At 39.3% G+C, this 24,370-nt stretch overlaps 1 protein-coding gene across 4 annotated transcripts in view; it reads left to right on the top strand.

Moving 5' to 3' along the window:
- Positions 1-4,934: 4,934 nt before the first annotated feature.
- Positions 4,935-24,370, top strand: part of TUT7 (terminal uridylyl transferase 7) — a 32,327-nt gene continuing 12,891 nt past the window's right edge. For 3 of the 4 annotated variants that reach the window (XM_009818660.2, XM_009818659.2, XM_059833428.1), the window contains exons 1-15: positions 4,935-5,461; positions 9,712-9,884; positions 10,457-10,573; positions 11,589-11,766; positions 12,237-12,325; positions 13,349-13,400; positions 16,454-16,523; positions 17,398-17,524; positions 18,279-18,398; positions 19,368-19,499; positions 20,252-20,432; positions 20,798-21,936; positions 22,063-22,213; positions 22,909-22,995; positions 23,867-23,967. In XM_009818660.2, the coding sequence (XP_009816962.1) occupies positions 4,957-5,461; positions 9,712-9,884; positions 10,457-10,573; positions 11,589-11,766; positions 12,237-12,325; positions 13,349-13,400; positions 16,454-16,523; positions 17,398-17,524; positions 18,279-18,398; positions 19,368-19,499; positions 20,252-20,432; positions 20,798-21,936; positions 22,063-22,213; positions 22,909-22,995; positions 23,867-23,967 (3,222 nt within the window). In that variant the 5' untranslated portion in view covers positions 4,935-4,956. The remainder of the gene's footprint in view (positions 5,462-9,711; positions 9,885-10,456; positions 10,574-11,588; positions 11,767-12,236; positions 12,326-13,348; positions 13,401-16,453; positions 16,524-17,397; positions 17,525-18,278; positions 18,399-19,367; positions 19,500-20,251; positions 20,433-20,797; positions 21,937-22,062; positions 22,214-22,908; positions 22,996-23,866; positions 23,968-24,370) is intronic. The other variant, XM_009818661.2, reaches the window with a different exon arrangement.

Raw genomic sequence — 24,370 nt, 5'->3', positions numbered from 1 at the left:
ATTTATGTACACTCCACAAACATTTTATGGGAAAGGGGTGGTTAATGAGGCTGTATTGAGATAGGGTGGGACTTAAACGTGACATAAATGGTACGGAATAAGGGGTGGAAAATGTACTTGTTTTGGCTGGGATAGAGTTAAATTTCTTCACAGTAGCTTGTACAGGACTATGTTTTGGATTTATGCTGAAAACAGTGTTGGTAACACAGGGATGTTTTAGTTACTGCTGAGCAGTGCTTACACAGCATCAAGACCTTTTTTGCTTCTCACACCACCGCACCAGCGAGTAGGCTGGGGGTGCACAAGAAGTTGGGAGGAGACGCGACACTCGGCCAAGTTCTTTTCAGGTATAAATGGGTCAGCTCCACTGACTTCAGGAAAATCTCACAGTAAAACATCTGGCAGAGGGGTTTTCTGACTTAACTGCACGTGGTGCAATCTTCCACTGATGTAGACAAGCAGCAACATTTTCAATACTTCCTAGTAACTTTTCAAGCTGGAGAGTGTTGCAACAGTGAAATCCTGAAGTGACAAAGACAGCAGATATGGGGTGAGGCTCCAAGGTGGCTGAGTCACAGTCAAACAGGCACTCCACCACTGCTTCCTACCACTCCTACGCCTGGGCAATCCCATCCCCATTAGTAACAGTATGGCAGGTTTCTGAGCCCTAATTGGCCCAGTTTATCGCACAAAACCACAGAAAACCTCAATCTTTTTTCGTCTTGGTGGGCAAGCTTTCCTAAAGGAAAATGGTATCTGTTGTACCACACAAAAAAAAGCTATTTAAAAAAATGTACCAAATACTTGTTAGAGCTACGTAAATGTAGTTACAGAGAAACTGGAAATGTAATGACATGCTTAAGCTGGAGCAAAAAGTCTTTGGCAGATTCAAGATTAGCGCTTAAGAAATTCCAGAGATTACATCTCTTCAAAACTAAAACATGATTCTGTGATGCCCAATACTGTGATTTGCTCTTTAAGTTCAGTCTTACCATTTATATGTATCTGGCTCATCTTACATGATTTAGTGTGTTGTACTCTTTTAATATTTTTCAATTTCCCTTTTTTTCTTTTATTTCAGGTAAATTTAGCAAGATCTGCTAATTCTCTTTCCCATTTCAGTATATTCGTATTCAGTATGCCGAGTTTACTTTTTCTTACAAAAACTGGCTAATTGTCTCTTCATGCTACCTATTTAGAAAAAATCTCAGCTAATCAAAGTTTGAGTCTTCCAAGTATCATGTATATTTAGGACAGATGACTCTTTTTGTTCACTTCCTCTTGTATTTGTCTGAAAACGCTAGTATTTGAGATACAATTATGTGTCTAATCGAAATCTAAAACTTCATAAAATTTTCATAAAACCAGCAGGAATTTTAGTTTCATAAAAATGACAGGAACTTGAGACAGTCTTGCATGGGTGCACTAGTGAGGAGCTCCCGTAAGACCAAACACTGTTTGACCCACCGCAGTCAGTATGACATGAAACGTGCTGAGCCTGCAGCCACTCAAACAATTTTATGGAAGAAGGAGGCAAGACAGGGCTCAGGAACGTTTCTGTGTTTGGCACTCCAGACACGTCTGCTCACAGCATTCCTAAGTTAAGCTATCCTTCCATGCCAGGCCCTCTCCAGAGAGCATCTTGCCAGGAGACTTTTCTTGTTTTGAAGGTGTCTTACAGGGGAAGGCAAAAGTGACTTCCAAGTGCTGATGCAAAGCGCTAGGCTATAAAGCTATAACGTCCTGTCTTTGAAAGGTACCATAAGTAATTTTGGTAAGTCTCTACTATTTACCTCCCTTCAAAATCTGTATACTTGTCCAGATTTTCCTAAGAAAGTCTGGATAGGAACGGGAAGGTGAATCCTCATGAGGACCATCTCATGAGGTGGGTTAAGAGCACCTCTTTTCCATAAATATGGATGCAAAACAGCAGTAGGAAGAGACCCTCCTGAACTAGGCAGTAATTAGGTAATGAAGAGGGCATGCAGAAACAGGAGGGAGCTGTAAGAGGAAGAGACTGAACGAGTGCAAGCAGTATTCACAAAATACACAGGTCACTTAAGGCAGTGAGAAGGGTGATACAGTGATAAGGGAAGCAGTTGTTTTTCTTCCCCACCCCCCCCAGGTTTTCCCACTTCCTGTAGTTTGTGTTTCTGTGTCTCGTCAGTAATTTCCTCCGAACACCAGTACTTGGAGCGGGGCGGGGGGTCAGTTCGATGAGACACGCAGACGACACGGGGTCGGGTCTGGTACCCAGCGGCGCGGCAGTGCCTTCAGTTCTCCAACGCGGCAAAGGACGTTACAGTCAGGGTCTGTTCTGCCGCAGCTGCTGGTGTTGTACTGTGCTTGTCCTTGCTCGTGCCAACCCATTTATTTACCCTTGCATTTCCAGGAGGATGACCGCAGCGCAGGCGTTACACCTCTTCAATTTAGCTGGGTTCCACAGAACACTAATTGCCGTGTTCTCCCAGCTGCGGGGAAGAGCTTTCCACGTCCACTCGCGGGTCCCGCGCTGGCAGGGCTGGCCATGACATACGGCCTCGCCCCCCGGGGCCTGCCTGGCCAGCCACACCGGCCACGGCTGCTGCCATCCCCGCTCCGCCGCGGGTGAAGGGAGGCCCGTGGGCAGACGCGCAGGCGGCTGCCCGGAGGGCTCTCCCGCCCACAGACCCAACCAACCCCCGCCTCCAGCCCACACGCCTTTCATAAACGCCCCGCTCGGCCGCGGCCCCGCCCCGGCGGGCGGTGGTGGGGCGGGGACGGGCTGCCGGAAGACCCGCGCGGGTCGGCCGTGCGGAGGGACCGGTGTCGTTTCCGCCGCGGCACAATGGCGGGGCGGTGGTAGGAGGCGGGCCGTCGGCGGCCGGTGAGTGCCCTTCTCTCGGCGGGCGGTGGCCGGTGGCGGGCGAGGCCTTCCCCGGCAGCGGGCGGTGTCCTCCGGCGTCCTCTCCCCCTCGCCCGCCCCTGCGCCTTCCTTCCTGCCCCCTTCCCGGGCCTGGGCCGCGGCCCGCCCGCCCCTTCGCCGGCCCCTCCGCCCGCGGGCTGTCCGGCTGAGGCGGCGGGGCAGGGCCGAGCGGGGCGGAGGGCTGCTGCGCCACAGTCCCCGGCCGCTGCCCTGCACCGGCCGCCTGCCTGTCCTCCCGCCTGCGCCAGGGCGTTCCGTGGGCCTTCGGCCGTTCGGGGAGTGGGGGGGAGGCAGGAGGGGGCTGGGGCCCTTCGTCAGCCGGTGGGAGGGCTGGAAGGAGGGGGCCGGAGGCTGCCGCGGGGGAGCAGGGGAGCCGCGGCCCACGGAGCGTGTTTGCTGCGTGGTGGTGGAGGCCAGCATCGTGACGCCATCGCCTGGGTCCCGTTGGCAGCTTGGCCGGCGCTGCCCGCTGCTTCTGGCCCCGCAGGGAACCATGCCGGCCCCCAGCTGCGTGGCTGCTGACCCTCCGAGGCAGCCCACCGCCCCCACGCCAGGCTAGCACCTCGCGTCGTGGTTGGGAGCCAGAGGCGAGTGTAAACTTTGCCTCTGTGCTCCCTTCCAGTGCGGGGAGTGTGTCATCATCCAGCCTGGCGGCTGGGTGTGGGCGTTGCTTCTGGGGATGACTCTCAAACAAGCTGGTTTTAGGTCACTCTGAAATTCAATTTGACAGCGGTTTCTTTCCTAAAATAGGAAGCAAGTTCGCTTTGTGCGTTTGAAACTTTTCTTTCAGCTCTTAGCTGGAATCACTGCATCTCCATAGTCGTATCTGACTATGAAATTCAGGTCTTTAGGGCAGGAATCCTACTTGTTTTGGCACTCATGTAAGAGCAAAAAACCCCTTCTGCTTAAGAGGAGGATAAACACGAAAAGCCTCAAGCCTGTAGAAAGCAGACACTGAGGTGCCCAAGGGTGCCTTTGGGGCCTTAAAGAAACATTTAAGAAAATCAGGTACCCTATGCCATATTAAAGGCAACAGAAGGGTGTTTCCTGCTGTTCAGGTGCTTCTTGTAAATGCCCTACAGCCTCCTCTGCATCCTTAAACACATACATGTCTTTTGAAAGAGAAAATCTTAATTTTTTTTGGTTGTATGTGGCTATATTTAAATCATACAATATTCAGTGTCAAGGTGACCGCTGCTGCTTATGTGTGTTTAGCTACTCTTTTCCAGGTAACTCCCCCTTTCACAGTCCACATAGGTTTGTGCTAACATTGGAGTTATAGCTCCCTGGAAACGTTTTACAATAAAAACATGGATGTGGCCAGCTCGGGGTGGGGAGAGCAAATCGATAGCCCAGATGTTTTAGAGAATACTAAAATAATATGAAATACGAGTGATTAATACCCAGTAATGTGAGACCTCAGAATGCTGGTTGAGGTAAAATGTGCTGAGTGTACTGGGCAGTGCAGCATTGTTTCTTAATCGTTGTATCAGATTTGCCTGACAGATGGATTGCTACTCAGCTTCTACTTGTCTATCTCTTCTGATTGTAAGTTTCATTTTTAACAAGGTGAACAGTGCCTACTGTGGGGAAAGGGGAATATTCAGATGATGCAGAATGGCTTTGGGGCCATCCTCATTATTGCCTCCTACATATTCTACATGCTACAAAGTTCCTTCAGTTATTCTTTCAAAGCTTTCCTGTACTCAGCTGAGACTCTGATGTGGACTCTTAAAAGTAGCTATTTGTCCTAAAGGCACCTAGACCTTAATGCCCAAAAAAGCTATAGTCTGTCTCTGCATTTTGCAAACCACCCATAGGTGTTAGACATTTTAAGGGGAGAAATCTAGCTAAGTTTTTTTGCTTGGTTTGAGCAAATTTTGCTTTCCACCAAGACTTGCTTGCCTTGATGGTATCACAGAGCCAGGGCTTTGATTGTTGAGATTACCATAAAAAGTAATAAACCATGTTTATCACTTCATTAATTGTAAAATACAACTTCTAACTTTGTAATTTCTAGGTGGGAATCATTAAATTGAAGAGCAATAATCATGGGAGATGCTGCAAAACCTTGCTTTGCCAAACAAAATAAGGAACGGGAAACCAAGAAGATTTTACATCAAGAAGAATTAAAAGGAAGTCCCTTACAGAAAGACTACCGAGTCATGGATGAATATGGAAATGGCCATAGCAATAAAACAGATACCAGCCTGCAAAAGAAAAAGGGAACACCAGGTCATTACGGAAGCAGTCCCAGACGAGGGCCACGTAGTGTTTTGAGTAGCCCAAATTCACTTAAAAACCCAGCTTACAGTCAAGGGTCAAAGTTAAATGATACCCAAAGAGACCAAATGAGGAAGTGGGTATCTGATGACCACCGTGGTACTTCTGACAGCTGGAGAGAGTACAGATCTGTTGCCTGGCTTCCAGTGTATAGCAGGACAAGAAAGGACTCTTTTCATGAGGTTGAAGGTGCTGGAAACAGAAATGTAAGAAGACAACTTCAGGAAGATCTGATGAGTGAAGATGTGCCAGACATGCAGAAAGGAAGCTCTGGTAATCAACATGTTTGTTTGTTTTTACATAGCTATTCAGTAAAGTAGCTTTCTGTGTGTGTTACTGAAAAGTAAAATTTCAAGATTCACTGTTAAAGCAAAAAATATTTTTGTTCTGTCATATATTGCAAACTATTGACTGTACTATACTGCAGCACTTTAAACAAATTGTTACAGCGAATGATACAGAACTTGTTTTATAAATTGTGTTGTCTTTGTAAGTTAGTTTATAAACGGTAGGAGTAGATTGCAACATCTGTGTAGTGTCCCTGTTTGCAGTTTTCCAGGTACAATTTCATTGAATCTGTCAAGGTTGATAAGGGATGTTTCAGTTAAGTCGATACAGGGTAAGATTTTGGAGCTACCGATGAGGTCTGCAACAACATACCTCAGTGAAGATTGAGAACAATGCCTCATAGGTTTTGTGAGAACTTAATACTAGCAACAGTAATATAGCAATAACACAAAACTAATTCTCCATGCACATTGAACTTCTGTATGGGCAATTGGTACTAATAATGAGAGTACAAGCCCTAAGTATTGAAATGCAAGAAAGAACAGGCTAAGGGATCAATATCATACGAGCTTCATTGAATGTGAGTACCAGAAGGAAGTGTAAGTAGATCAAAGCAGAAAGAGGAAGCTTTAAAGAGAATATAATTAGATAAAATAAGAAAGACTAAGGCACAGAGGAGGTGCTGCTAACACAGAACAACTGCCTGTTAGCAAGAAATCTGTCTTGTTTTAGTTGAGACCAGGCGCCAAGGACAGTACTGATCTGCCCCCCTGCTGAGAAGGAACGCTATTGCTGATTGATACCAAGAAGTCCAGGAATTAAATGTCTTTTCCCTTGATATCAACTGTCACTAAAAAGATAAACTGTGAGCAGGTGCCTAGTGTCTGTCATCGTGAGAAGTTGCACACTTAAGCTGAGCCTCAGACGAGGAGAGAGCAGAGTAGAATGCTTTCGCAAGTTTGTTCTTGAATTTGCTGGGTTTTATGAACTTTGTTCTGTGAAACTTCAGGAACTCACTGAAGTAGATTTTTTTGGAACCAACAGCAATCATACCTGAGAACTTAGTCAGGAGAAGTGAGCTACTGGCATATAGGAAAGGGCAAGCATCTCTTAGAAGTGGAATTAAAAAAATGGTACACAACTTTAATCTTGGAAATCTGTTCTGGAACAAATAATGTAACCTACAGTAAGTGTTTCAAAGGTAGCAAAGAGATGAGTAGCAGTAAACATGGATTTGTCAAGAAAAAATTATGCCAAGTCCTTCTAATTTATTTCTCTAAAATGTTGATCGGTCCCCTGTGAATGTGGGAGATACATGTTGCTAGTACTAGTACTGTAGTACTTTAGACACTCCTATGTGACAGTCCTGTAGGTAAACTAGAAGATTCTCTAGATGAAATTAATACAACAGACTTGCAGAGCTAATTAGATAACTATACTCAGAAGATACTTACAGGGACCATTGAGCAAGCATCTACGAGGATTCCATTCTGTTCAATGTTTATTACAGTATTCTGATGGTGAATGAAGACAGCATGCTTATTAATTCGGTGCTTTTAAATTTGAATACGCTGTGCAGCTGTTAGGAACTGAATGTGGAAAAGCAGGAAGGTCAATTAAAATAACCTGGCACAACTGGAGAAATGACCTACATATAGGATGAAATACAAAAGAAATATGTGCAAATGCCATTGTATAAGTAGGAATAGCAACTGTAGAAATGAAGGAGGAAAAGTTATTTTAAAGTAGTATTTTTTTTCAGGGAAGAATCTGAAATCGTAGTGAATCAGAAGATCATAATGAGTAGTTAGTGCCGTGGTGTTGTGAGGCATGAAAACAGACTCGCAGCCTGAAATACTCCTTTTTCTGTAAGTCTTTGGTAAAATCAGTAGCAGTAATCTGTCCCGCTTTGGCACCCTACTTGAATGAATAAAATGGAAACAGTCCAAAGAAGAGCAAGAAGAATGCCAGGGCACTTAGAAAACAGAAACTACATAAACTGTAAACAATCCCCGGCCTGTAAACAATCCCCAGCCTTTCTGCGAAAGGAAAGGTTAGGGAGGCATTATAACAGTCTTCAGCTGTCTAGAAAGGTATTAAAAAGCTTATGTAGTAATCTGGCTTGCATCTTTCCAGTAGATGGGACACAAAGCAATGGGCCTAAAATTGAGCAAGAAAGGTTCAGATGAGGTGTAAAGGGAAAGTTTCTAATGGTAAAGTTAGTGAAATACTGGAGAGATTGTCTGGGCAGCTCATGGAGTATGTACCTGAAGGCCTTTAAGAAACAGGTTAGGTGAGCATTGCTCAGTATGGACAAAGTTCATTTCATCCTACTGTGAAGCACAGGCGTGGCATAGCTCACCTCTTGAGGTCCCTTCAAAAAATCTAGTTCTATGTCAAGTAGCAAACAGTTGCGAAAAATGTTTCTTTTAGCATTTCCTTTTACTTGAAATCTTTTATGCAGCTGTTCCTTTCCTTTACCTTTATGCCTTTTTACTGTAGCTCACAAGGAAGTTTACTGAATCTCTTAGGCACTGATTTTTCTGCAGGAGCTTTAACTTTAACTTGCCTTTAGTACTTTATTTAGCCATTAACCTATAATTAGGTTGTCACTACCAAATATTAGAAGTATTTATTTACTTTGTAGTTTTTTTAAGTTATTTAGTGGTTACAGAAATAATTGGTAAGTAGGTAGTTGTTCCATGCTTTCCTGCAAAGACGTTAATTTAATACACATTTTTATCCAAGTTCTGTCTACATTCATCAGTGAAAATGTAGTTAAACAACTGTGGCAGGGTCTTAGGAGTTTGAGCAGGAGGGTCAGCATGGAAAATGGAAGGGATGTGTAAAGTTCAGAGGCTCGGACTTCTGTTTCTGCTTCTTGGAGCTTCCTTTGGAGTACTGTCCCTGCAACCTATTAAGTTCTGTTTATTCCAGCATAAACTTGTGCTGCTGCTGAAAGAAATTATATTACCATTCTTGTCCTGTTCCTGTTTACAACAGTAGCACGTGCATGCTGCTTAGTGAACTGAATCAAACGACTGGTTGAAAATACACAACCAGGTTGTTTCCCTTTTGCCAATTATTAGAGACAAAAATTGTGGTCACAGGAAAGAAACTTTTTAAATATATTTGGTAGAGCAGTTGTTGTTTATCTTTTTTTTTAATTATTACAAATTAAAACCTCATGCTATGATAAAGGTTTTGGAGTCTAAGGAAGTTGCATAAACTTTCTCAGAAGCAGGGAACTTTAGAAATTCCATGCATCTGGACATCTTGTATAGCTGTTCAAGTGAAAGGTAAGATGTGATCTGAAGTCACTGTGAAAATCTGGCCTGTGTATATTCATTCCTGAGATAATTTTTACAGGTATTCTTTGGACCAGTAGCAATTCCCACTTCAAAATGATGACTAAGTTTGCTTAAAAGTAGAAGTGGTATTTACATTAATTTGCTCCAGAACTTTTGCTGTAAACATAACAAGCTTTCTAAGCATGTTTATTCTGCCAGTTCTATAGCTTTATTAAGCAATGTGTGTAAATACTTAGCAAGTTCATTATTTATTGACTTATGTAGCCAGTAGGGGTTGTTATTATTTTTTTTCCACTTGTGTATTTAATAATGTGAGGGCAATACTGATCCATATGCTGGCTTAATTGAGAGGCAAGTAACATTAGCAGACAGTTACTACTGGTGATAATAAATTGTTGTATGTCAGCTAAGCCATGGCAGTGCCATACCATAGTGCTGTTAGCTCTTAAAAATCATTTAGATTGGCCTACTCTCACTAAATCTGTGGTATTCATAGTGGTCTATGGGTCAGTTCACTTTCTAGCTTGTTCATCTACCTAAGCCTGACCAGGCATCCTGAAATCTTTGGATATATTCTACCATTTCTGTATAATGGCATACAGGTGTGTCTCAACTAGGCAGTGAAATCTATTGCATTTAGTTTTAGTTTTTTTCCAGTTTTAATAAAGCTAGCTAAATAAGGTTAGTGACTTCAGTGGGACAAATTAGTTTTTAGTAGTTTGGAACAAAGGTACTATAGGTTATGACATAAATATAGCCTCTTGCTATTATCAGACTAGCACAGAACAGATCATGAAACCATGCGAGTAGATGATCTGTATCTTCTTTGACAGGCACATAAGTAGAATGGTAACTGAAGAAAACAAAATGCTCTGTGGTACTCTGAAGTTATTTGACATATTTGCTCTTATAACTCTTTATAAGAAATGAAGAAGCTTAGGAAACCAAGAAGATCAAGAACTGGAAAAGATGAGTATGATCACGATGAAGTGGATGGTCCAGTCATAGATGAATCTGTGCTGTCAGCAAAAGAACTTCTAGGGTTGCAGCAAGCTGAAGAACGATTGAAGCGAGACTGCATTTATAGACTGAAGAAGGTGCCACTGTCTTTACTTGTATAGTCCTCTCCTATTTTTTTTGGCTGTAAATACAATATAGAGGGTATACTTTGAGCAATTTCTCTGACTGTAGCTAGAAAGTCTAGTTATAAAATTGATGTAATGTACAAAATGGTGCTGTTAATGAATTGTCAAGAGAAGGCAGGTTATCTTTTGGGTTCTTTTACTATAATAAATCTCGGTTTGGCAGCAATTCAAGTACAAAAAATGGCTGCTTCCTTAGTTCATTAATTAACATGAGATCACTAGATGCTGAGGCAGCGGAGCAGAGAAGTTTTATTGTAAGTTTGTTCGGTTAATACATTCTTCCATGGGCACTGGGTATTTTCCACTGTAAAAGACAAAGTGTTGGGCTTGATTGACCCAGTACCACCATTCTTCTGGCATTTCATTTGATATGCAAACTTTTTGACTGTAAAGATGGAGTTAGGAAAGCTGAAGTGAGGATTTCTGGGCTGCAGAGCTAAAGTCATTCAACTTAGCAAAGGTATTGAATGAAATGAAGGTAATATCTTTCTGTATTTTAGGGTTTTTTACTATCTTTATTTTAGCAACCTCGAAGCTACCCATCAGCAAAATATACCTGCAAATTGTGTGATGTTTTGATTGAGTCGGTGGCTTTTGCTCATAAGCACATTAAAGAGAAAAGACACAAGAAAAGCCTAAAGGTGAGTTAAGGACAAGAAAAAGCATAAAATGCAGATTTATGAAATTGTCCTCACCCTACTAATGACAATAAAACTGCACTGCTTCTAAAATTGTTCTGCATTTATTTTTTACCATGTTTGAATATTCTTAAAAGCTAAGTGATACTAGTAATAAGAGTAGACTTGGGATCTGGACTTTGCTTCTGCGCTCAGCTTTGAAATTTATTTTGTACTTTCTTCATGTCTATTATTATTAAAAGAAGTCCTCTTTTAAGGTATAACTCAGTAACATTTTGTTACTGGTGATAGAAGTATAATAAAAAAGCTGTACCAACTGACTCTTCTGTTTTGCTGTTCTATAATTCTTCTTGTAGACTAGTTACATGTATTCTTCTTAGTGTATATTTCATTGGCATGTTTCAACAGTGAAGAGTTTTGAGCAAGTCCAAAGCAATGAGGAGTAGCAATAAGCAAATATAGTTAGTATGGTGGAATTAGAAATTATATGTCAGGATGAAGATTTCAATTCGGAAATACTGTAAATGAAATAAAGAATTTGTGGAGTATTACAGACTTGTTTATATGTAAAGGAAATAGGTTAGTTTTGAACATAAACATCTAAATAACTTCCAGCATAACCTCAATTTTACTTTCTATTTTTTTCAATTAAATATCTTCTGTTCCTTCTATTTTCTCAGCTTGAAGTGGACAAAAAATATTTGTCTTCTGCAGGTTTTCTATTTCTTCCTATTTAACTCCTACCCTTTCCCACTTCATAGGTGATGAAAGAATTGGTGACTTTTTTTTTAATGTTCCAAATACATGTATATATACCTCTGCACATTACTGAAGCCTCTAATTCTTTATACCTGCAACATACTTGCAACAGTTTCTCTCTTGATGTTCTTGCTTCCCACTACCTCCATTATCTGGAAAGCCTATGGTGATGTTACTTGGGATGAGTTGCAGGTATTCATTCTAGCACATTAAGCAACTCAAGAAAATCATTAAAATGTCAGTCTTACTATGTTTAAAGGAAAAGCAAGAAGAACAGCTGCTGACTGCTCTGCCTCCTCCAACGCCTTCCCAGATACAAGCTATTGGTGTTGCTATTGAAAATGTAGTACAGGAGTTTGGCTTAAATCATGAAGATCTAGAAGAAAGGCTCAACATTAAAACAGTGATGGAAAACTTACTGCATAAAAAATTACCAGGTATTACTTGCCATTTGTTTTAAATTCTAGAAATGCCAATGTTAAAAAAAAAAAAAAAAAGAATCAAACAAAAAAGCCCAGCTCATAAAGTGAAAACTTAATTAAAAACTTTGGCTAGCTCATTCTAAACCAGTATATTTTGTTACTAGTCTGCTGAATGACATGATGTGGCAATATAGCCCTGTATCAGAATTAAATTACAATGGTGCTCATGAGCCAAACAGACCTGTAGTAAAAAGTGAAGATGAACAGGAGATGGGGTGCATTTGACCTTCATGATAAGCCTTTAATAGCAACAGCATGGAAAGCAGGATTTACTGACACAGTTCTGTGCTGTTGGAAGACCTTTCTTCATTTTCTGTGGTTATCAAAACTAAATGTAGGTTTAAGATCTACTGACAATGCTGTAAAGTAGCTACAGACTTAGAATTAGGTATAGAGTAAATGCAGTATAATTCTTTTTGTTCCAGAATGCTCATTAAGATTGTATGGCTCCTCCTATAGCAGATTTGGTTTCAAAACTTCGGACATAAACATAGATATCCAGTTTCCTGCCAATGTAAGTAAGACCATTTTATTAAGTATGTCTAAACGGTTTTGAATGTTTGCACCTTTATGTAGCTTATAGTTTATTATAACTTGTAGTGTGGTAGTAGCACTTTTTATGAAAATGCATTGGGTAAAACAGAGTGACCACATTCAAATGGTCTTAAAAACGTCAGTTATGGTCAGGCAGTATAATACAACTTTCTGTTTTATCAAATCTTCCTTCTGAAAAACTGAAAATACTTAAAGCATCTGTACTTCTAGCAGTCCTATGAGACAGATCGTTATTTATCTTCTGTTACAGCTGGGTTACATGGCACTTCCATGATCTTGTTTCTGTACTGATACAGGCACATCAGATTTTTTGATTGCTAGGTTATTTTTGAGCCATGAAACCATCTTACATCATTTAAATGTGAAGTAATTTAAAGTCTTGAGTCGTCACGCTAGTTGTTTCTACACATCTTTGTGCTTGAACATTGAACAGAAATTAAGGACTATGAAAAGCTTTTGGTTCCATATTTAAACTTATTCCTGCTGTAGTGGATTTGGCAGTCTCATAGTTAAAATTTAGCATTTCCTCTAGGAAACAAAGATGAAAATGTTGTAGGGAAGAAGAATGATTCAAGTTCATAAAGTGTATATAATTTTAAAAAGCTGTGATTCCAATCTTTGTGAGGTAGATCCACTATGTCAGAAGGCAATCATATTTAGGCACACTGAAATAGTATTTCTGTTGGTGTGTTTTTTCCACAACCAAGTCTTTGATAGAGATAAAAATAGCTTTACTTACAATTACTCCAGGATTTTTTTTCTTCAAAATAAGCGGAGTTCATGTTCCTTTTGATACAATTTAGCAATAACCAAGGGCTAGGAGCGTTTTTTTTCTCAGTTGCCATTATTTTGTTTCCTTCTTGGTGCCCTCTTTGGAAGAAAAACAGAAATGGCCTAGGGATGATGTTTTAAAATTTTTTTGAGTTGTGGGAAATCACCATTTTGACAGCTATGAAAACAGTTTTATTACTTTTATTGACAGATGACTCAACCAGATGTTCTCCTACTTGTGCAAGAAAGTCTCCAGAACAGTGGTAAGAACAAAATTGAGAAGGCAACAATTTTTTAAATTGTTACTGCTTAGTATTGTTGAATTCCACCTCTGTTGAACAGTGAACTTTTAGAAAGATGTGAGACTGAAAAATATTTCAGGAAATAATACATTGGGAGAACTAACTTTGGTTTGGTTTTCAGTTTTGTGACTATTGAAGTCCCATTATTTGTGTTGATATGAGAAATTCCTAGTGAGAGGTTTTCTTCTACATGGTAAGTGAAGATGTCATTAAACTTAAGGTAGACTGTGCTAGCTTTCTGTGCCCAGTCTGCTCTGTTAGCTATGTATAGTACCAAAAGTAGCCTGAGCTCTTCTAACATGTGATCAGAAACTTGGCAACATACTTCAGATTGTGGTCTCTTCTTACAATTGTGTGCACATGCCTGTTAGTGCCGTGAGGCCATGTACAAATGACTGCATACAGACACATGCTTTTTTCAGGTAATGAATACAACTCTATGCACTAGTCCAGGCAAGTAAAGTTTTAGATCTTAAAAAAAAAAAATGTACTTACTCAAATCAATTTGAGTATATGTAGGCAAAAAATGAGAAGATAGGAAGGAAACTCTGTCCTTTTAAACACAGATTGCAAAAAGTAGCTTTATTACTTTCTTGCCTGTCACAACCTGAGTCCTAAAACCCTGGGTTAAAGGACAAGTTGCGTTAAGGTTTCATGATCCCGCGTGGACAAATAAAGAAAGGTGAGCTTAACACCAAGTGACCGGGAGGTTCAATGGAAATCCTTTATTGGTTGCAGACAAAAGTGATAGAATATCCCGGACTACCTCGATAGTTAGATAATTCCCAAATGATGGGTAAAGCAAATGAGAAAGAAAAGTAAACAAGAGAAAACAAAAGATAGAAGAGATATCACCACCCTAGATTCCAGTGACATCTTATCCTGCATAGTGTCTGGTTCGTGGTTCCTGGATGGTGGGGTGCCGTCGCCCAGTCTGTCCTGGCATCTTTAATAGTCTCTTTCTTCCCGGGATCCTCCCTTCAGGCAGCGTCTTGACGTGCAGGCGCACTATTTGCTTGGAGTACTTGGAACGTTCTAGAAATGAGTACCTTTTGAGTACTTGGAATGTTCTCGAAATGAGTCTGGGGCTGTGGGAGGTCCTGGTGGTCGATTTACCCCTCCTACAGTTGTGACCGCGATGTGGCCTTTTCCTTGCGCATGCGTCTCCAGTCAAAATGGGGGAGTTAAGGTAGGAGATGACACCGCCCTGCCTCCGCAAAGGATGCCACTTCCCTTTTTCCCACTGACTTGCAAAAACGGCTTGTTTAAGGCATATCTAATAGGCCACACATCCTGTCTGTTACATTGCCTTGCTTTATGCCCACAGGTGGGGTTGTGGTTTAACCCCAGCCGGCAACTAAGCACCATACAGCCACTTGCTCACTTCCCCCTCAGTGGGATGGGGGAGAGCATTGGAAGAGTAAAAATGAGAAAACCTGTGGATTGAGATAAGACAGTTTAATAGGTAAAGCAAAAGCCGTGCACGTAAACAAAGCAAAATAAGGGATTCATTCACCACTTCCCGTTGGCAGGCAGGTGTGCAGCCACCTTGTTCAGCCATCTCCAGGAAAGCAGGGCTCCATCACATGTAACGGTTACTTGGGAAGACAAACGCCGTAACTCTGAATGTCCCCCCTTCCTTCTTCTTCCCCCAGCTTTATGTTACATGGTATGGAATATCCCTTTGGTCAGTTAGGATCAGCTGTCTCAGCTGAGTCCCCTCCCAACTTCCTGTGGTGGGGTGATAAGCAGAAAAGGCCTTGACTCTGTGTAAGCACTGCTCAGCAGTGACTAAAACATCCCTGTGTTACCAACACTGTTTTCAGCATAAATCCAAAACATAGTCCCATATAAGCTAACATGTAAAAAATTAACTCTATCCCAGTCAAAACCAGCACAGTTGGGAAATCAAACCGTATGGTTCCAAATATGTATATTAAACATGCATATATTTACTGACCTAGTTTTTTCTCATTGCCACCCCTACCCTCCATTGTATGTGCATCTTCTTGTCTGGTCAAATGACCATTACAGTCTTTGAGAATGGGGTTATTGTTCAACCAGACTGCAGGAATGAAGACCCAGATCCCATAAGAACTTAGGATCTCTAAGTTGTTTTGAAAGCAAGCAATATTTGCATTAACGTCTTGTGCAAAGCCTTTTTCTGTCAGTCAGAAGATACAGGGACAGAGCATTAGGTGTTTGAGGTACCCCAGTGGCAAAAACAAGATGTTCTTCAAAGAAGTCAGGTATCCAAATGGCTAGGTAACATCAAGAAAACCTTGTCATTTCAGAATTTTTGAGTTGGGTATCTAGAATTGTTTCATAGTTTCCTCTCTACCAGTAAAGCAGTGAGGCATCAAAAATTAAGCTCAGTTTGGATCAATAAACTCCACTTGGACAAAGGACTGCAGTGGCGTCTGTACTTTTCTAGTGTTAAGACAAAAATGTAGCTAAATGGTATTTGGAAACCTATATAAAGAATAAGAGAAAAAAAAAAGCATAGCAAGAAGACATTACATCCTGTCAGTAAGCCTGTTCTATACTTACACAGAGTATTTCTAGATTACCAGGGAAAATAAACTTGGATATTTTCTTTCTGTCTAGTACTGACATAATGCTCTGGTTTTTTCATCTTTCGCACTAACTTTGTTTTACAGATGTCATTGGTCTGTCTGGATGCCTGGATTACTGAAGCCAGCACTTAACCAAAATATACCTGCTTGATTATACCTAATGTGTATATGAATTTTGAAAAGTTACTTTTTTCTTGAGTATTTTCTTACAGTGCTTATCATAGACTATAGAACATACTCTTTCCCATCGTGTATGAAAAACTTGCTTTAAAAGAGTGACAGGGTTAATCTATCAGATGTACTGAGTTATTTGTGTCAAAATTAGTCATTTTATTAACAAGTTGAGATTCTAGCTGTACTCCTCTAGTTGCATCCAGTTCAACATATTTTTTGTCAACACCATGCTTAACATGGCTTCTTTTTCTTTCTCCCCCCTAGAATCTTTCACGGAAGTTGATGCAGATTTCCATGCTAGAATACCAGTGGTGGTGTGCAGAGAAAAGCAAAGGTCTCGGTTATCACTTTGTGTGTTCTAGTAGTATATAGCAATGTAAATTATTATACCAACATCTGAAAAATGACGTTTCTGTACTAAATTATTACAGTTCCATGGATCTTGAAACACAAACTAACACTCATGGGCAAGTCATTCCTAGCCTAGAATAAGAGGGTAAGGGTTGTTCTGTCGTCAGCTGTGTATTTCCCAATCCCTTCAACCATTATGGCTTCCAGCATGTACCCTTACCCTTCCATTTGGAATAACTGCTTAAGCAGAAACTTTCCTTCCTTATAGGTAATGTAGATAGCATATTAAATTATGGGTTTCTGTAAGGGCAAGATCAGCTTGCTTAGCTTCAGTAGTATTTTGAGAACAAGTGAAATACATTTTATTTTGCCCATTTAATGGATATCACTTAAGATTCATGAAACATTCTACAAACAGCTACTGATACAGAAATATTACCAGTTATTTGCTGCTACCTTGATCTTTCACTGTTTGAGAATCTTTCTTGTGCTGTGGAAACAGCATAGAAACTGTTTTCTAATGGGTGTGGTAGGGGAAGATGGTTTTGGTTCATGAAGAAAATCAGTACTGTAATTTTTTTTTAGTTCAGTGAATTACTATCATTAGAAACAAAGACTCCAATTTGAATTGTATTTGAAAACACTTTTACAGAAAATTATAAGGCATATATTTTCAACCTAACCATAAATCAAATTGGTTTTCCATGCTTCTTTTAATCTACATAGGGTGTCTTTGAGAGGCTGTTTAGTCTTTCCCTACAGCCTTCTGCTACACTGTTTTGTGAGATGTCATCTGACCTATGGCTGTTCTTACAAAACCTCCAAGATCTTTTACTTTGTTTCTTTTTGCTTTTTAGTGGCCTTATTTGTAAAGTGAGTGCAGGGAATGAGAATGCTTGTCTGACAACAAACCATTTGGCTACACTTGGAAAGCTGGAACCTACTGTAGTACCTTTAGTGATTGCCTTCAGGTACTGGGCAAAGGTAAGAGTCGTTTGTGTTCTCCCATCTGTGAATAAATATTGGATGAACATTGATATTACGCTGGTAAGACTGTAGGTGTGGTTTAGAAAACAGTTGTTGAAACTGTCTTCAGAAAAAGAGTTGGAAAAAGGGTATTTAATTTTTTTATAAATTGTAAATTTTGTAAATTATATAACTATCATTTGTGTGTTATAATGTTGCACTAAATTTCAAAACTGGAATTTTAAGCTTCAGCCAGTGGCATGGAGACTGTAAGTATCCTGCTCTGTTACCAAACAAGTCAGAGGAATGTATATGAAATGGAATTACCAGTTTTCCATAAACTTAATCCACCATGAAAAAAATGAAACAAAAAGCTGCTTGTTTCCATATGTAGATGAAAACTTCCTTTTGAATTAAAGTAACTTGTTCCAAAAGTTTGTGCACCTGCAATTTAAATATGATTTAAGAAAAACATTGAAAAACTTCTGACTTCTACTATATCCATGTAAAATGAGTCATCACTTCTGCAGATGTGCTCTGTGCTGTCTGTTTTGCCAGTCTGCATCCTATGGCTCTTACACTGAAAATATTGTGGTAATAACATGACTCCAGTAAATATGCAGGCCTTGAGAACAAAGTCCATCTCACAAGAGGTCAAAGATGTCTGAGCTTCTGTCAGTATTTAATGTGACAGACTTCTGAACAGTAATTAAAATAATAATTTTCATGTTATCACTTGAAACTTTAATGACTGCATAATTTATTTTTACAGTTGTGCTGTGTTGATCGTCCTGAAGAGGGAGGCTTGTCACCTTATGTGTTCGCTTTAATGGTTATTTTTTTTCTACAACAGAGGAAAGAGCCTTTTCTACCTGTCTATTTGGGATCATGGGTATGTGTATTAATACACTGAACAGTATGAATGAGAGGACCAATCACTTGTCATGGCGTGTAACCTGTCAGCTTCTTGCTATTCTGAACAAGCCATAAGTCAGCCATTTCTGCAAGAATACAGAAAGAATGTGAATTCAGCCAGACTACATCTAACCTTTGCATCCTTACAGCCAAGCATACAATTCACAATCCTAGTCACTGAATTAAGTGCTCTGTTGCCCCTTTTCTGAGTAGGGAGAGCTGGGCATTGAATAATGCACTTCATAACAACCTACTTCCTCATTTTTTCAGCCTTTCTTCCAGACTCTTGAGAACTCTGAATTCACATAGCTACATTCCAAAACAATGTCTTGGATTTTCACATCTAATTCTTCAAAATGTAGACCACAGTTGGGTGATATCTGCCTGAGGGATCAGACTAGGGGTTTAGAGCATGTATTTCTTGGGTTTAGAAGCTGAAATGCATCTTAATATCAGGAGTTGTATTATGGCAGGAATCCAGTTCTCCAGGACACCGTTTAGGTCTCATATTCATGATACTCATTCTTACACTCTTCTACAATAGTGTGCATGTTCCAGTTTCCAGACCAATTATATGGCTCTTAAAGTTAACAGTTTCTTTCAGTAGATGACTGATTCATTCCGAAAGCTTCTGCATTCTCTGCACTGAATGAGAGAAAAGTCCTGTAGTATATGGCAATATAATTAGGAAATATACATTTATGCTTGTGTAATGTGTAAAGACAAGGTTCTATGACGTATGGATACCCTTCCAAAAGCACTGAACTCTTGAGAGCTTTTTGTAGAGAAGTATATGGGCAGAGGGAAGCAGATTGGGGCATATTCTAGGCCTGGAACAGCTATTTTTAAACTTTGTTCTGTTTTATTTTGGCTTACTACCATGGTGAGGGAAGATTTAAAGTTCACGTGATGTTTAGCTGTATGTTTCTTTTTCTGTTTCCTTTAGGTTGGAGGATTCTCATTAAACAAACTAACTAATTTTCACCTGAAAGAAGTTGAGAATGATGCTGTGGTTTGGGAGCATAACCCCACTGATGATTCTGATTTGCCACAAGAAACTTCCCCTAGAAGGGGCAAGGTCTGAACCATTTAATTTACTTCTGTAGTAGTCTAGCAGTCATTGCTGTTCTTGAAAAAGAACCATCTTCTATTTTTGTTTTGTGTTCATGTTGCAAAACCACGAGCTGATCTAAGAGATTGCGTGACTGCTTGATACCATGCTTACTAAGCTTACCTCTTGGTGCTAAGAAGCTAGCAGAAAACCAGGTGTTATTTCAAACTCTTTGATAAGACCTGGGTTTTTAATCTGTCAGGGGAGAATATAGTTTATAGTGTTGAAGCAATTTTATCTCAGAATTAGGTTAAACATATGGAAAATATTTCCTCTTAGCTTTGAACTATTCTTAACAAACTATTTATTTTATAACAACTTTGCAAGAAACAGTATCACTATATGATTGCATGTAATGACAGTTAACAATACAGCTTACACTTTGCTAAAAAATAGGCTATATAATCCATTCTGTCTAATTAGATTAGATGTAATATTGTTTTGGAAATGTATAAATTATGGCATAAACACTTAAATAAGCAATTATTAATAATTGATGCTATTCTTTACCATTGCTTCAGTCTTTCATTTTGAAGTTTTATAATCTGAGTTTATACTATCTCTTCCAATTTTTTAATTGCAGTTTTTATTGCGACTGCAGGAGTATAGAAGCAGCTATGAATTTTGTATTACTACATTACAGATGAAATACAAGGATGGGTAACAGCTAAACACATGTGCATTAAATATTATTTAAGCTTTTCTTCTGTAATTGACAGGTTCCCTTAGTATTTTGTTCAGGACAGCAGCGTTCAGCACCTGCTGCTCAGCTCTGGGTAGAACTGCTTCGTTTCTATGCCTTGGAGTTCAATATGGCTGATTTGGTTATTAGCATACGACTCAAAGAAACAGTGTCTCGTGAATCAAAGGACTGGCCTAAAAAGCGCATTGCTGTGGAAGGTATATATATCGACAAACCTCAAAGAACTGTTACTTTGATTTTTCTAGGGTCCTGTCTTGCTATTGACATCGTGTGTAATAACTTAGAATTTTTCAATATTGGACTGTGATTCCCAATAATATAGTACAGTATGTTGTGAAAAAAATCAATTTAAGTAATATTTCTCTTGGGTATTTTTTTCAACATTATCAAACGTAATTAAGAGGACTTAAAAATTGTCTTCAGCACAATTCATAATCATATGTCCCTACACAATGTTTTAGAGTAACTAACAGTAGCATATTCAAACTTTGTAAGGATGTCAGTGTATTTTTTTTAAAAAAGTTAACTCCTGCACTGCTGGCTCACTTCTTCTTTCTACTAGACCCATATTCAGTCAAAAGGAATGTGGCAAGAACCCTGAACAGCCAGCTAGTATATGAGTATATCCTTCACTGCCTAAGAGCAACTTACAAGTATTTTGCCTTGCCTCACAAAAAAAGTGCAAAATTGAGCAAAAAATCCTCTCCAAATGCCAGTGAGGAGAAATCCCAAATGCTGGACCATGGAAAAGATGCTGTAGAGCATGAAAGTTCTGAGTTGCAAAACTTGGATGGTAGAACAAACATAGACGTAGTGGAAGAATGCATAAATGAAACTACAGGTACGCCCCAGGCACGTAGAATTGATCCTTCAAAACTGTGTGATGGCTCAGAAAGCTTCACAGAAGAAGAACTGGCTGATGATGTAAGTCATTTGGGAATTGCCCATGAAGATTCAGACTGTATAATTGAGGAAGTTATTTCTGGAGATAATGAGGATTTTAAACCAAGTTGTGAGGAGACAGAGAGTGGAAATGAAGAGGAAGAAGAGGAAGAAGAGGATGAACATGAACAACAAAGAAGATGGAATAATATCTTGACTACTGAGCAGGGAATAGATGAAGACAGTGATAGTGGAGATCTCCCTGTTAGAGTGAACGAGCATGATATAGAGACATATAGTACTTCAGACATAGAAGGTTTTCAAAATGCTGCACTTACAGAGAGTGATGAATTTGGCTTAGAGTGCAGTGGTATAATGGATGACAAGATTGACGTTGATGAGGAGAGCACTGAAGGTACTGATGAACTGGATGAATCCCCAAAAAAATTCGTATGTCCAGCACAGAGTCAAATACGCCAAATGATTAACTCGGATGATGAGGAGGAAGAGGAGGAAGAACCAAGTCTTCTGAACCAGAGAGACCGTGGTGTTACAAGAGCTGGAGATGAACTACATAACACATACACTGGATCTGGAGATGAAGATGCACTGTCAGAGGAAGAAGATGATTTTTCCATTCCCAATAAATATGAGGACAAACATTTTGAAGAAAATGTGGATGGACCTCTGAAGATCAATTTGAGTCAAGAGGATCTTACTGAGAAGGGAAGCCTTTCTGAAGAGAATACAGCAATAGAAGAATGTTTAGAATCTGAACTCTTCTATGAATTCAGTAAACCAGCTTTTACAAAGGGCAAGGTAAGCAAGCTGTATCAGAACATAAACATACTGCTTATGTTCTTACTATCAGTTATATGAAAGTGTTGCTCAAATTCATTAAAGCATTATAGTTTTTAAAACCAATCTTGCTTTCTGTTTATGCAGTCTCCTACAGTAGTATGTAGCTTGTGCAAACGGGAAGGTCATTTAAAGAGGGATTGTCCAGAAGACTTCAAGAAAATTGAGCTTGACCAACTGCCAGCACTGACACCCAAATTTTCAGTTATTCTAGATCAAGTTTGTGTCCAATGTTACCGTAAGTTTTTTCCTTTGAATATTGTTGTGTGGTAGAAAAATAATTGCAAAAAACAATGAAATAACTGCATGCTAATGGTGTTATAAAGGGGTCTGGTTCATTTGCTACGCTGCACCAGCTCTTTTAGAAACAATTCTAAGATTTGTAATGACTTTAATAGGACTACTGAGTAGTTTGTATATAGAGAAATGCAAAACGTTTAGGTTTATCTTCCACGCATTGGCTGTCTGATTACTCATTTAGGCATCTTAGTATAATTTCTAAGAGTTTAATTTTGGGTGGGTTTTTTGACTGATGCTTTTACATTTCTATCTACTTTGAATTTCATCACTGTTCCCTTAACTTGTGGTTTTAAATAAATGAAGACTTCAGTGTTCTAGAAAAAATGGAATCAAAATACTATTTTGTAACACTTCTCCACTTTGTTCTTTTCAGAGTGACCCAACTTTCCTCTTTTCTCTCTTGCCATTTCTGACCAGACAAAATGCATTATTTATCTAATTAATGTTTTTCTTTGAACAGGTATTTCTCTTCCACTTCATCCTTGCTTTCTTTCCTTCACATGTGAATCTTCTTTTGCTTTTTCTCTACCCCTTGCTGTAAATCCCTCACTTCTTTCATTTGAATCTTTGCTGTTGACTCTTTCTACAGATCAGTTTGCCTGAATTGTTGTCTTTTTTTTTTTTTTTTTTAAGATGATTTTGCTCCAAATATTGTAGAGGATCAGGCTCGGGAACATATAAGACAAAACTTGGAAAACTTCATTAGGCAGGATTTCCCAGGTAATTAGGGAATTCTAGCTTTATATTTATACTTCGGTGTGTTCATATTTGAGTGTTTTCCAAGAAAACAGATCATATCAGTGTAATAAATACTTTAGTCTTGAACATTTAACCAATATTGTTGCTCAGCACTGCTATACTTCATTACATTAATTTCTGTTTTAAGTCTTTTAAGGCTTTGGTTTAAGTCTTTTTTGACTTAGTCATATATACAACACATTAGTAGGAAGGAACAATGGCAAGTTAAGGAGAAAACAATCCAAGCAGTAGTGGAACAGTTTCATAATTGTTATTTTAGCCTTAATCATTAGCCAGACTTTGTGTTGTTGTATCTGCTCTTACAAACAACAAACTTCTTGTAGTCCTTCCTACTGAAACTTACTGGTTTGGGAATATTTTAAAATGCAGGTACAACATCTGACCTATCCACAGAGCTTAGCTATTCGAATTTTTTGTTGTTGTTTCTGTATTTCTTACGTGTAACATCTGGATTTCAGTTCATAGTCTTTTAAAAATAGCGAAAGATTTTTTGGCTGGAGCCTGATATGTGAACAGATAAGTCCCTTATCCTGAAAATGTCTGTAGAGAGCAGTCTTACATATTTTATCAGATTTCAGCTCAGACCTGCATGCTGATGATTTAATTATTGGAAAACCTAACTTGTTTCTGGATCTGTGAGGCTGCTTATTTGAACCAATAAAAGTAGAGATTTTTTTCCTCATTAGCAAAGTTAAGAAAATAAGTTTTGATGTACCATAGAAAAATAGTAATGTTTTTATGCCTGTATTAAAAGACATGCAGTGGTTTGAAGCTACATACAATTTGAGATTCTGTGTTGATATGTGGTTATAACCCATCGCATCTCTTACAGGAACCAAGCTGAACTTGTTTGGCTCCTCAAAAAATGGCTTTGGCTTCAAACAAAGTGACCTTGATATCTGTATGACGATGGATGGGCTGGAAACTGCTGAGGTAGATTGAAAATATTTTTTTTTTTTTAATAAAAGCAAAATTTTATAGTTCTATTCTGTATACAGTGTAACAAAAGAAAACACAAATTGGTGCCACAAAGGCGGATTATTTTATGGGGTTTTGCTGTTGGTCTAGGCATGAGTTTAAGAACTACTCTCAGTAGTCAAGTTTTCTTCTGAATTATGCACTATCATTACTTCTAGCATTAGCTGTGCAGATAAATAACGTGCTTTGTAGCATAAAGAACTAGAACGGGAGACAATGGAAAAAGACATCAATCTCCTTTCATAACTAATATAAATTTTTTATAAGCCTGTGTTAAGATACTATCTAGCTGATTTTACAAGTGCTAATTTGAAACCATTTCTGGTGTTCACATAATTCTGTACAATATGAAACTCTC

The sequence above is a fragment of the Gavia stellata genome, chromosome Z (assembly GCF_030936135.1).
Source record: "Gavia stellata isolate bGavSte3 chromosome Z, bGavSte3.hap2, whole genome shotgun sequence".
Classification (NCBI taxonomy): Eukaryota; Metazoa; Chordata; class Aves; order Gaviiformes; family Gaviidae; genus Gavia; species Gavia stellata.
The sequence above is the reverse complement of the archived record's forward strand: the minus strand, read 5'-3'. Positions and strand labels throughout refer to the sequence as shown.